We start from the raw sequence: 13,151 nt of genomic DNA on the forward strand, positions 1-13,151 counted from the left end.
CTCTGCACAGATCAGTAGTCTCTAGATTTACAGATGAAAACAGTAGTTCTTTGTGAAGCACAAAGGAGTACCACCTTTTTACTTTGCTAATACTTTCCATAGCACTAACTTGTTTTAGCTTAGGAATTAATGAAGCACTGTAAAAAGAGAAATATTAAGTCTTTGCAATCACTGTCATCTTCTGTTGAAAACATTTTTCTTTTAAATGAGAGGTAGTGTCTATTCATAAAAGCTCTTTCAGTTGCATTTAGGTTAGTTTAGTAAAATCCAAACAACTATCATGTTTACTTTGGCTTTTTGACAACAGTCATAAGGTGGTTGGAGTAGCATTTGATTCATCGTAAAGACAGAAGGTGAGAAGTATTGTAAATCATGTTGTTTGAAAAGAGATGAGTTCAGAGTTTTGTACAATACCACTATAATTTTGGCCCTTTTTTGGGAGCATATGTGACTATTGCTATGCGATAGAATTTTTTATTCTGTGCACATCTATGCATTTGCACATGTTGTTCATGTCGCATTTGCTAATGAAGGGTGTGGGAAGTGCAGCAGAACTGGCTCTGGTATCTCCAATGAAGTGAGCTGTAAGAGTTTAAAAAGGACTCTGCAGTTGCAGCCTAAAATTCTGCTCTGGAGCTGGGCAGTTAATACACAGGATCTTTTTTTATTTATTTAAAGGGGTGAGGGAGAAGAGATGCAATCAAAAACAGTTAAAAGATTTGTGAATGTTACAGCGTGGCTGGTGCAGGAATGTGGGGGGGATTTGTGCAAGAATTTGGGTGTGGGGGAGCGTTGCTTTCAATTCCTCCTGCTGCTGGTGTTGCTCAGAAGTAATATAAAAAGAATGAAGAAAAAATGACTGTATTTTGTCCAAACTGATCAAGTCATAACAAGGTAACTGTAATTCAGCCAGTGTGTCTGTTAGGATATCATCTCTTGATTTCAGGTTTCCAATCCTGTGTGTTGTTGGCTCTGCTGACAGTGATGAGAGACAAATCTCTCTGCTGTTGGCAGAAACAGAGTTCACACAGGCATAGTGTGACTGAATTCCCTACATAAAAATTATCCTTGCTAATATAATGTAATCATCCTTTAATGAAGTGGTCCTGTGGTTCCCAAAGGATGCATCAAGTGAAGACTGTGCTTTCATCCCACCAAATTATCAGTGTGTTTAGTGTGCCAGTCACACTTGCACCAAGGTGTCACCACTAGCCATTGCTGCTCTTCTTCTTTTCAGGCCTGGTTTTAATTTCCTTTCCACTTTCGCAGCTCAGGTCAGGTGAGAAAGAGGAAAATAAGCCAAGTGAGTGCACTTACATTTTTATTTGTTTCAGAATGCCTGTGATTTAAAAGCTAGTGATCAATTTAGTTGACCTAAATGTAGAGCCAAATTGAAAAATATATCCTTTGAGCATGTGCAATATTGCAAAACTGCTGGCTGTGTGTGCCAATGTCTTTTTGTGTTGGTGGTTTGTTGGAAAAGCGTTTTGAGTACTTATTTCTGCACATATTCTCACTCTGCTTCAGCTGCTAGTCAAGAGGACTCAGACTACACTTTTGACGTCTTTCCGACTTGCAGGCTGTAAAGAGCCTTGTTCACCAGAGTTTGAAACTCTGGCAAACACTTTGCTGCAGATCTATTAAGGATGCTACAGCATTCCCAAGTGTGGTTGAGGCTGCCTGAAACTGCTGAGCTGGCATTTCACTTCAGACGGTGCTCACAATAAGGGCATGCACACAAATCCTCCCCCACCGGTCCAACCCCAGAGCTCACAATTAAATGGCCTTTGAAAATGGCAAAGAGGCTTACGAAGAATAGCCTTGATGGAATCTAACCTTTCCTGGAGCTGCCCTTGTGTGCAGAATAGTTGATAATTTTCCGAGCTGAAGATGTTGAGAGGCGAACGCCTTTTAGCTGGAGCAGAATATCTGCAGCCTTCTTGTGTTCTGCATGTAAAGTACCAGCAAAGTCTGCCCTGGCTCCGTACGGCCACTCAACCTCTAGAGTTCCCTTCCAAGCCTCTGCTTGCTCCTGCAGGAGCACAGAGGGGCGCTGAGGGCTGGCCAGCCCATTGCTGGGGCTGGTACCAGGTGGGATCCAGCAGGTGCAGGGCACTCTGCCCAGTGGGTGCTCACTGCTGGGGAGCTGCTGGGGTAAGGGTTAGGGGCTCCACTGGCCTGACTTTTGTGGTCTTACAAAAAGAGTGTTTCCTCTTAGTTGCAACGAAGTTTCAAATTAAAGGAAAAGGGGAAATGTACTGGCCCTGCAAATTCAGTCTTTGTTACTTGAACATGAAGCAAATTAAATCAGTCTTTACAAAATGTGCATTTCCCGTGGTAATTAATCTTATACTATGAAAGAAAACCATGCTGAGTAGAGGTTTGGGGTTACTGGTATTAAAAATACCTGAAACCAGTTGGAGTCCAGTGTTTCTTTAGCAAAGAAGATTTTATTTACAAGGTCTTACAAAAGCAGTTGTGTATTTTCAGCATTAGTAAATGCCATAAGCTTAAACCATACACGCTAAACTCACTGATACGTGGTTAGGCCTTAGGAATAACAAAAAAATCAATAAATTACTTATTGGTATAACTTTGATTTTTGGTACTAGTTTTTCACATGAAGATGATCCTTTTGTTCTCCTATCCAACACAAGCATGGGATATGTCCATAATCCTATGTATATTCCCCTTTACCAGATATCTAATGGTTTTTAAATGTTTTCGTGGGGAATCAGTTTCTTTGAAGGCTGTCAAGTTGACAGCTATGGAGTCTGAAATAATTTCATTCGTCCATAGAACAATTTGGGGCTACCAAATTAATTTCATACAGAAAGGAGGTTATTTTCAGAGGCTTCTTGTAACTGTTCACATAAATTCTTTTTCTCATTTTTGCTATGTGATTCGGCATACAAACCATGGTACAGTTCCTGTTCAGATATACCCCACTTCTGGGGCTATCTGCCTGTGGGGAATTAAGCCAGGCTGGCCAAGCTCATGCCTGGGCAACTATTGACCTGGGATTGACTTTGGGTGCAAACAAGCTGCAGCCCCTGGTCTGTAGGTGTGAATGTTTGTTTGGGTCTGCAGCTGTTCACCTGAATCGTGACATTTCTGTCTGCGGGGTTTTCTTCCATGATTGCACTTCCATCCTCTTTTCCTTTGGAGTGCTGCTATATCAGAAGAGGCTTCTCACAGTTGAGTTTTTAGGAATGAAGCTGTTTCTGTTTTTCTTCAAAAATACACTTTATACTTGGGTGTGATAAAAGGTTCTGGTGTTATGTTCTCCCTGCAGAACCTGCCCATTACCAAGCAGGATGGGAAATGCAGGAGCTCAGATACAGGTGGCTCAGATCCACAGGTTTTCACTTGAAGCTACCCAGTTTCTGGGAATAAAAAAAAAAAAAAACCAGACTGGGCTGAGATTTCTGAATACAATTGCATCCACCTCCCTTTGCAGGACTCATTTTTAACAGAGGAAAGCACAAGACTGGTTTTGCTCTTTGTGACGTCCTTCTCCCATTTTCACTGCCTTCAGCCACTGCAGGAATTGAGAAGGGTTGGGAATGCTGAGGTTGTTGAAACAGGGCTTGTTTAAAACCCTGTGCTCAACTAGGGCAGCTCTACAGTAGAGTTTTTTTTCTTATGCTTAGTGCTTGTGATCCCTTTCATTCTTTCTTGTAGTTACAGAGCAAAATCTGAAAATATTATATATAGTAAGCTGCTGAACATATAGAGGTTACTGGGGCAGTAAGTATTCACTGGAATCAAATAAATAGCCTGTCTTTTAAGGCTAAAATTAAATTGTACTAAAAAAACCTGGCACAACTTTCTTTTTCCTTGAGTAGAGGTGGTGTTGAAGTGATACATTGGAAGTTTTACCTCTTCTTAGTCTATAAAGGGTAAATGTGCACTTGGGAACATCAGTGCCTCAAAATGAGTACTCAAGGACTGTTTGTTCTCTAAAACAACCTTGTTGTGTCAATGTTCCAGGGCACAGTGTAGCCCACAGGTGCTGCTGGGTGGTGGTTTGGTCTCCTGGAGGTGGAAGCTGTGTGCTCCAGGAGCTCCACAGTGCTGTGGGTCAGGTCATGCTCTTCTGCATGTGTTCTCCAGAGTGATGTGTGTGTGTTGAAGCCTGTATTTCTGCTTTTAAGTACAGAAATGGCAAATGTATTTGCTAGTAATGGTATGCTATATATGTGTTCCATTTTTTTTTAACGGAGACTCACAGTTGTCTCAATACAGCTGAATTCTGTTTGAATTGAACGGGATTTTATTGGCTACAGGACAGATAAGGAGAATTTTCTTTCAAGCCTTCTATGTTAATGGAAACATAATCATGTCAGCTATGCTGTCATTAAAAAACAAACTCAAAAAGTATAACCTTAGGAGACATGAGTTGCTACTACATCCACTAACACTTCACTCTGTTGACTTTCTCACGCTGCCTGTCCTTCGGCAACACGTTGTGTTGCAAAGCTGGAGGCTGCTGACCTCAATGCAGAGACTCTCCAATTTACATTCTGGTCATACTGCAGCATTTCATAACCCCGCTTCAGCTTTTCCCTGGCTTCCCAACAGCTCTGCTGCCTGACACTGCACGGGGACCTCCAGGGCCAGGCAAAGGGCCTGGGAGTCCCAGGAAAGAAGCGGAGCAGCCAAGAGTCTTTGCTAGAAGAGATTGTCACTACAGGGTGCAATATTGCCGTGAGAAGTGGTGTAAGCTGGTGGTGGATCAGAAGGCTGTGGCTCAGGGATTTTAGCACAAGTGTCTGGACTGAAAGGAAGGATTGGACCCACTACATTGGGTGGTTTTTACTACTGCATGGGAAAGGGTTGAGGGAGCATGTAGGGGAAAGGAAGTCAAATATGGATCTCGGTGTCTGGTCAGAGTTTCCAGACACTCTTTAAGAACTAAGCCCTCTGAAATGTCTGTCCTCTAGTTTGGAGCAACTGGAGAATGACCAGTACAAAGCAATGAGTTCTTAAGAATTGATGGCTTGCAAATTCCTCAAAACATTGACATATTGCTGTCTTTTTAATTAGCAGTACTATAAATTTTATTTCATGAGCCCTTGCCTGAATAAAGTGCTCCAGGTTAATGCCTCTCATTGAAGGAAGACACGCCTGGCACTGCTGAGCCCCCTGCCAGGGCAGCCCAGGCTGTGGGCACAGATCTGGCACCGTGCTCTGATGTGCAGCCTGCACCTCTGCTGTGAGATGGAGAGAGAAATTCTCTTTACTAACTTTCATGTTTTGTGTTGTAGCCATGAGACGCAAACGACCTGCTGGGATCATCCCAAGATGACTGAGCTTTACCAGTCATTAGGTAAGGCATCTCTACCAGATGTTTGGTGGTTTTTTTGTTTTTTTTTTTTTCCTTTTAACTGAATGATTTGCTAAGGCAAAGATTTCCAGAGGAAGCAACCCAAAATTAAGTGAAAGAGAGAGGCAGAGCTTTCACCAATGTTAACATTTTCTGCAAGGGAAATACAAAAGGCACACATTTCAAACATGCAGTAGAAAAGAAATTTATTTCATTTAGCACATTTGGAATGTACACTGGGTTTATAAAGTAATTTGGGTGTATTGTTACAATCTCTTTACTGAAAGACTGGAACAGAAGTTAGGAAAAAATAATCCTGAATCTTTTCACTGTCTAATCTGCTTTACAAAAGGCACATGAAAAAATCAAACCAAGCTGCTGTTAATGTTGACTTTTGGATGGTGGGAAGCCAGTTGAAGCAATTTGCCAAACTGTGTTACCACTGCTTTATTTTTAAAGCACTTTCAATACTTAGAAGGCATAGCAGCTGTCATGATGTCATTTTGAATACCCAAATTGCATGCTTATTATGACTTCAGATGTGCCTCTCTGGTGGAGGGGTTTTTTTTTCATTTTTTAGCAGCTTTGGAATTTATTAACAGAAGCACATCTACAAGATAAAATAGGTTAATCTATGCTCTAGTGTAGGCTGCTTGGCAGGCCATTTAATAGCTAACTCTTTGATTTTAATGGTTGTGTTAATAAATAATAGAGGGTATAATAAAAATTAAGCTATTTTGCTGAAAGAAATATCAGTAAATATGCTACATTCATAAAGGAGGTTACATTTGTACAGCACATGTACATAAACCAGCTTGAGCACTAGGACTGTCAGATCTAGCATTCTGTGCAGGCTTATTTGCCATGGTGAAAAATAGCTTAAATTACCACCTGCTAAACTCTAGTTTAGCTGCTGAAAACAGTCTAATTATGCCAGTGTAATCTATTTCAAGTGAACTCAGGTATCTCTATGGTGCTCTGCAGTTCAAGCATGCTAAAAATATTTTAGAAAAGTGATATAAAATGAAACGAAGCAGTGTGAAGATTTTTTTCCTTATAGTATTAGCAATGTGGCAGCAGTTGGTTTAAAAATTAACCAGAATGCAGCTTTGTATGCCAAAAAGGGATATAAAATGTGTAAATTCAGGCTAACCAAATGCAAAAGCAGACAAGTAGGGACTTGACATTTAATTACAACGTATTGCCCCATGTGTCTCCTTCATATTTCTGCTCTTAAAGTGAGTGATTTAAAAGTTTCAGGACAAATGGTAATTGCACTTGCAGACATCCCTTTAATACAGGTAGGTCTTCAAATAGTTGCCTGTTAATTGAACTGCACCCTGACTCCTCAGCTGCCTTTGATCCACAGATTGCGTGGTATTGCTGATACTGTTGTCGGTCAGACCTAAAGTCCTGTTGCAACTGCTTTTCTTCTGCTAGTCCCTGTTTCAGCCAGAGTACTCTTAAATACCAAGAAGTGAAAAGGTAATAAGGGAGAAAAGTGTCCTGATAGATTCAGGTCAGCAGTTCAGAAGATGTGTGACTGCTGAAGTCAGTTTGCATTTAGTTTAACTGAATTTTATCACTGTGAGTATCACCCAAATGTCAGGAGTTTAAGACAGCCTTATTTTTTACTGCACAAAGAAGGAACGTGTTCAGGCAGATTTTGTTTCTTACTTGCTTGTGAACTTTATTTTTCTCCTGCTGCTTTCCTTTTCAGGAGCATTAAATCTCCAAAAAAGCAGTCCTCTATCTGAGCTGTTCTGTTTCTTTTAGAGCTGAGACCAAACAGTCATTAATGTGAAAGCAATTCTGATTTTAGAAAATGCATAATATGTATTTTTATGAGTAAACTGAGGTGTTCATTAATGTGTACAAAAGAGACGAGACAAGGTGACTCTTTGTGTCCTGCCACATGGGTGAAGCTTTGATGGAAGTGCTCCTGAATAACCTACCGGTTTATTTTATTTTTGAACTGAGTGTAATCACCATTGCCTAACTCTCACACAAACTGCATAATACAAGTATAACCCGTTTAGTCTTGAACAGAACCCTTGATGTATTTTCAGTGCTTTGCTTTGCCTCAGGTCAAAATGGTAATAATGGGATGTTTGAAGTCTTTTCAGACTGTTCAGTAATATATTATCTGAGAAGATGTTATTAAAGTCGATTTTGTATTGCATACTCATTATATCTTATTATTTTGCCCTCCATTAGGATCCCAATTTTGTTTCTAATTCATATAAAGAAGCTAGTAAAGAGCTTAGTTTGTATGCCTTTTTAAAAATCTGGTAGAAAGCATGAATTTGGCAAGTGGGTAAATGCAAAGTGGGACCAAGTACATCAATGCTGTCAAGAATTTTCATTTCCATTTTCCAACTTCTACGCTTATCCAGTATGGAATAATTGTGCTGTGTGATGTAGCTCTCTATACATGCCAGTACATCATAATTTGCTACGGGATGATTATGTCTGATTTAAATTCTTACAAATTACTGAAAGCTTAATTTTTATAAGTGAACGAGGAAGGTGCATCCTGGCATGAGGTAACATTTCTTACCTGCCTCCGAGATGCCAGAGACACTTCTCCAAGAAAGAAGAGTAATATTAATCTTCACATATCCAATTCACAACCTCCAAATTGTTGCACTACATTTTGCTAAAATAGGTGAATTTCAAGTGAGACTTATTGGTTCATTTTTCTGTCTTTGGAGGTCTGGGTATTAATGAAAATGAAGCTGAATTACTTGGGAGCATTATTTAGTACAATAAAAGGAGGTAGCAATGTGCTGTGTGCCGTCCTGTAACCTCTTCAACTGGGACTTCATCAGAGACAGGAAGAAATGATACAATAATCTGCCTATGAAGGAAGTATTCTCAAATTCTCTTGGAGCTCATTTGCTAAAACATAGCTGGTTATAAAGATATTTGTTAAATACTTGATTGAAATTATATTTGTGTATCAAAAAATTTCCAACTGGTGGTTCTTTCTAACAGAGATTTTCCTTTTAAGACACTAAGGTGCTTGTTCCTGACTGCTCTTTGGTATTTAAACAATGTAGCATTTTATCAGTGTTAATGAAAAATTTACTCAAGTTGAGCAATTTTTACTCTTCTTTAAGTTATGGCTACTTAAAGGTACATAATAAGCTGTCTATAATAAAACATAATTAAATGTTGGTACAGATTAAAATAAAAAGAATCATGTAAGTTAAGAACATAGAGAAGAAATAAATGCTGAAATAGGAAAGGTAGTAAAAATCGTTATATGTGAGCTTCAAAGGATCAGAAGCTGACATCCCTGGTTTGTATTTGCACCATTATGAACCACTCCTATTTTCTTCTAACTTCCTCCTGAAAGTCTTCAAAGAGTCAAGAACTGCTCCAACTGCTTTTCTTTCCAAAATTAGTTCCTCTGCAGCAGATCTGCTCTTTTTACACTGTTATTTTACACCCCCTTACAAATTTTTTCATCCTTCATGATGACTCCAGGGCATCACTGAAAAGGGAATTTGTGTTGTTTCTCTGTCTTGGAGACCACGGACCTTTGCATGAGGGCAGAGACAAAAGGAACAGAAATCACAAAGTGGTCTGAGTTTGCTCAATTTTTTTAGATTATCTTCTGAGAGTGAACATTTAATGTCAGACAGCTTAGCTCTGAATAGTAGTATTTTGCCTTTAAGCTGAGAATGGCTCCAACCTTTGCTATGATGGCCCAGGAACACTTGGCTTGTCATGCCATACTGTTGGTGTCCCCTCCTCCAGCCTTCCTGTGTCATGTCATGCCAGTACAAGTGCCCTCAAGGTGCATTAGTGTCACCATGAACAGTAATTGCAGTAGCAGGATGCTGTCAGAAATGTTGTTTATCATTCCTAATTCACCGGGGCAAGGCAAGAGGGTGAAAACCACCCTCATCCTTGCAGGCTGCAGTGCACTGGTGACAGCTCTCCATTTAATTTAGAGGATGGGGGGCAGTTCTCTATGGATTACATGAAAGAAATGTCAGAATTGCTTAACACAAGGTGGGAGAATGCTGGAAGGCACCTCTGAGCTTTCAGCAGCAGCTGCTGTGTTGGTCTTGTGGCTGGCTTCTAACTCCCAGTGACCAAGGCTGGCCAGCTTCATCCTCTTTGGTTTGTGTATCTTGATTTGTCCTTCTGAAATGCTGCCTGGAGAGGCTGAACTGCCCCTCAGTTGCCATTACAGTTTGTATTAGCAACTACTAAATCATGTATTTATTATGAAGTTTTATTCATATTCAGCTGTTTTCCATGTTTGCAGCAGTAAGACCCGTGCCTAGTGCACACATCAGGCATTTGAGTTCTGCTGCAATCCAGTGAGATTTTCCATATGGCCTGGCCTCTCTTTAAAGCTTGCTTATTCACTCATGTCCTTTTCAAGCCCATTTCAGAAAATCAGATTGCTTGGGTTCAGTCAGCCTTGGCCAGTAGTCAGTTGAGAGGAGGCCATCTTTCTGTGTGACTGAGCCCTGTGCAGCACACACCTAACAGACAGTAAACATAACTGTGGCAGAGAGGTGGAACTTAGGGGTAGCAGTTAACCTGGCATCCCTTGAAAATGAAAGCACAGGTGTGTAAGCATGAAGGAGGCTCTTCTAGAGAGAATGAAGGGCTGTTCTGTTACAGCATATTGCCAGTATGGGACATTTTGCTTAAGGTAACTGCACTTTTTGTTTGCAAATGGACACCTTTTATTATTATTTCCGAAGTTGTTTGTAGTTTATTTATTTTAGGATTTTCCAGTATGATTGCTTCTCACCAGAGTACATAAAAGGTTTCTGAACTTTCTGACCGCAAACTCCACTCATGTCTCAATCCCGTAATGGGTTGAACCAGGTGTACATCAAACCCTTTCTTGCATTTTTGTGTTTGCAGGCTGAAGAAAAGACACTCCATTCTAAAACTCCCAGAGGTCATGTCATTTGGTCTGATGACAGGGATGCTGGCACATGCTCTGGTTTTCAGCCACTGGGTCTAGATGCAGTCGGTAGTATTGTGGTGCCCTGGGTACCTCCCACTTGTTAATTTGCAGAGACACTGTTGGCTTTTTCACTCAGGTGGACAGGCCTAGTACGACGTGAAGAGTGGTTAAGCTGTACATAGAATAACAGTTTACTATTATTTATTACCAAAATAGTGTAGATGATAGCATTAGTTATTGTTATAATAAAAGTCAATGGCTGAGACACAGCTGATACTAAGCAGTGTTACTTGATTAATTTCTTTCCTTTCTGCATTTGTATCATTTGCATTTTAAAGCTGCAATTCAAGAAGAGGCAATATATGTCACTGTAGGGCACCATTAAAAGATTAATTTACAGGTTTTGGGCAGCAGGAGGAAACCCAGCATTCTTACCAGCCAGACAGGGAATCTCAGCTGTATTGAAGCAATGTGAGCTGAAGATCATTGAAAAGACAAGAGTGCTGCTGATGTCTGATGAAACATGGAAAATTCAGTGGCTGTAGAGGAATTACTGTCTATTCAGGACTGTCCAGTATAGAGTTTTTAACGCCTGTTAGGAAGGCACTGTAATTCCCAAAATAGGTTATCCCCAGGCAGTGTATTTATGAGCAGTTTATGAGCATGTCACAAGCTGTGGCTGAGTAAGGCTTTCAGGTTTCTGGGTATATCACTACAGGTTCACATTCTCTGTCCTTGCACCTGAGATTAAAAACCCTCAGAACACTGTAAACCTTATAAAATGAAGATGAGGATTTGACCTGATGACATCTAATTTCTTTAACAGAATTAAGTTGTTAATTTCAGGTTAACACCACCTGAAGCATGTAAGCTGCTCATTTCACTTAGATGATGTCCAGACACTAATTGCTGTCCATAGGACCAAGGGAAGGGTGTGTCTTTTGCCCTCATTAACTAAAAAAAAACAAATTATAATAATATTCACAATAATATAAACAAGAAACCTGTCTTTAAAGTAAAGAGGAAAGGTAGTTTCCTGGTACAAAGGAGTTTATGAGATGCCTTCAGATTACATTGGGAGAGAGATAAATGGCATGAACAGCCTTTGGTGGGAGGTAGCCTGGCCCATCCCATTGCTTTTAAACACAGTGGGATGACTCTGTCATACAGGATAGGACAATTTCAAATGGAACCTCCCAGTCACTCAGCACTCTCAGCAGATGCAGCAGCTCTAGAAGGGACTTATTTAAATCCTGTTGTCTGGCTTATAGATGTGACTCCTTGAGAGTAAAAACAAATACCCCCTCATGGTAGATGTTAAACCTCTTCTTAAATAGGTTATTTTAGAAAACTTACTGATTTTAATTTTTTATTGCTTTTAGTTATTTTATAAGCTATTTTATGTAGTAAAAGCTCCAGAATACAAGAATATGTTTTTCCTCTTAATACAGTACTCATATCCCACTGTAAAATCCATAATTTAGCAAGACAGGATTTAAAAAAAAACCCAAACTGCAAGATTTTATTTGACTACTGATCTGTGTCACCAGCCAGTGAGATATTCCAGCAGGTGGTTTGAATCACTGACCACTTCTCAGATGAGTGGGTTTTTTTGCCTGATTATGCACTAGCAAAAAGATCTGCTGTGTGTAATTGTAGGTATTTCTAGAATACTGTAGAAATAGAACATAGCCCTTATGTTTTGAGATTTGTCTCAACATGCAGAATTATGCAGAAAATGTTAGGATTTAATTATCTTATCATCTTTCCGCAGTATTTCTGATTTGAGTAACTCCTATCAACACTCTGAACTGAAGTACCCTTCATTAAAGCTACATTTGTAATAAAAGCACTGATTCTTGTTCACTGTTATCATGTTATTAGATAGAGAAAGATATATATTCACTTGAACAGAGGGGTCATCCATGGCTGAGTGGTGGGAAAGTCATGATTTCTTTTTGCTCTGAGATGTAAATATGTCACCAAATACTCCCTCATGGTCCTTTTTTCTGTTGGCTCCTTTCCAGGGGCCAGGTGACCTCTTCACTGCATCGTTGTTTCAGACCATAAACAGATTATGCTCTTGGGCATTTACATTGTTTACAGCTTGAAAGTTGCCTTCTGAGCAACAAGAGGGAGTATTGTTAACAACTTGCAAAAGTTTCACAATACAGCAAGAGCTTTCCAGCCCTCTGACCGCTCAGTTCAGAGGATGAGGTGGTACATACTTTCTAGGAGTGGGAGGAAAGGGCTGGAGGAATACTTGTTGGTGCACTGAACTCCTCAACCTGCTCTGAAATGATAAAAGCTCTGGAAGCAGGGCTTAATGGGTCCTGACTCTTTCAGTGGGCTGTGTGGGGGTGGAGAAAGCAAATTTTTTTTCCTGTTAGGATCCAGGAAGGAAAAAAGCAAAAACAATTTCACAACACAGAGAGGTAAGAACTACTGGTGTTCCCACAGGCTTCTGGAAGGTTGCTGCTGCTTGAGCCCCTTTCCTCCCTCCTCTGCCTGTTCCCAGCAGGAGCAGCTGGGGTGTGAGCAGGCAGTGTGTCTGTGCTCCTCACTCGAGGTCCCTCCACTCCATGTCAGGGGTGGCTTTACATCCAGCACTCCCCAGCCCAGGGCCAAGACTCGTTCCCTGGCAGTCTTGTGTTCTGTGGTTCATTTAAATGGAGTCTCATCCAGCAAGCCAAATGTTTTGAACCCAGTTAGGAAGGGTCTGGGCTCCTTCCCTTGCTACCCAGAGCAACACGTTTGTTCGTTCCAGCAGTAGCCCCAGGGGAGGAAAGGCACCACTGACAGTTTCATGGGCACAGGGAGGGGGAAAGCGAAATCATTAAGATCCAGCGATCTTAAGTGACTGTCACCATCTGGTAAGAC

The 13,151-nt window shown here is 40.6% G+C and overlaps 1 protein-coding gene across 4 annotated transcripts in view; it reads left to right on the forward strand.

The window, feature by feature from the left end:
• Positions 1-13,151, forward strand: part of LOC102033021 (dystrophin) — a 391,913-nt gene that overhangs the window by 307,199 nt on the left and 71,563 nt on the right. For all 4 annotated transcript variants that reach the window (XM_031063886.1, XM_005429311.2, XM_031063887.1 and 1 more), the window contains exon 19: positions 5,271-5,332. In XM_031063886.1, the coding sequence (XP_030919746.1) occupies positions 5,271-5,332 (62 nt within the window). The remainder of the gene's footprint in view (positions 1-5,270; positions 5,333-13,151) is intronic.

This window comes from Geospiza fortis, unplaced genomic scaffold, assembly GCF_000277835.1.
Source record: "Geospiza fortis unplaced genomic scaffold, GeoFor_1.0 scaffold331, whole genome shotgun sequence".
NCBI lineage: Eukaryota > Metazoa > Chordata > Aves > Passeriformes > Thraupidae > Geospiza > Geospiza fortis.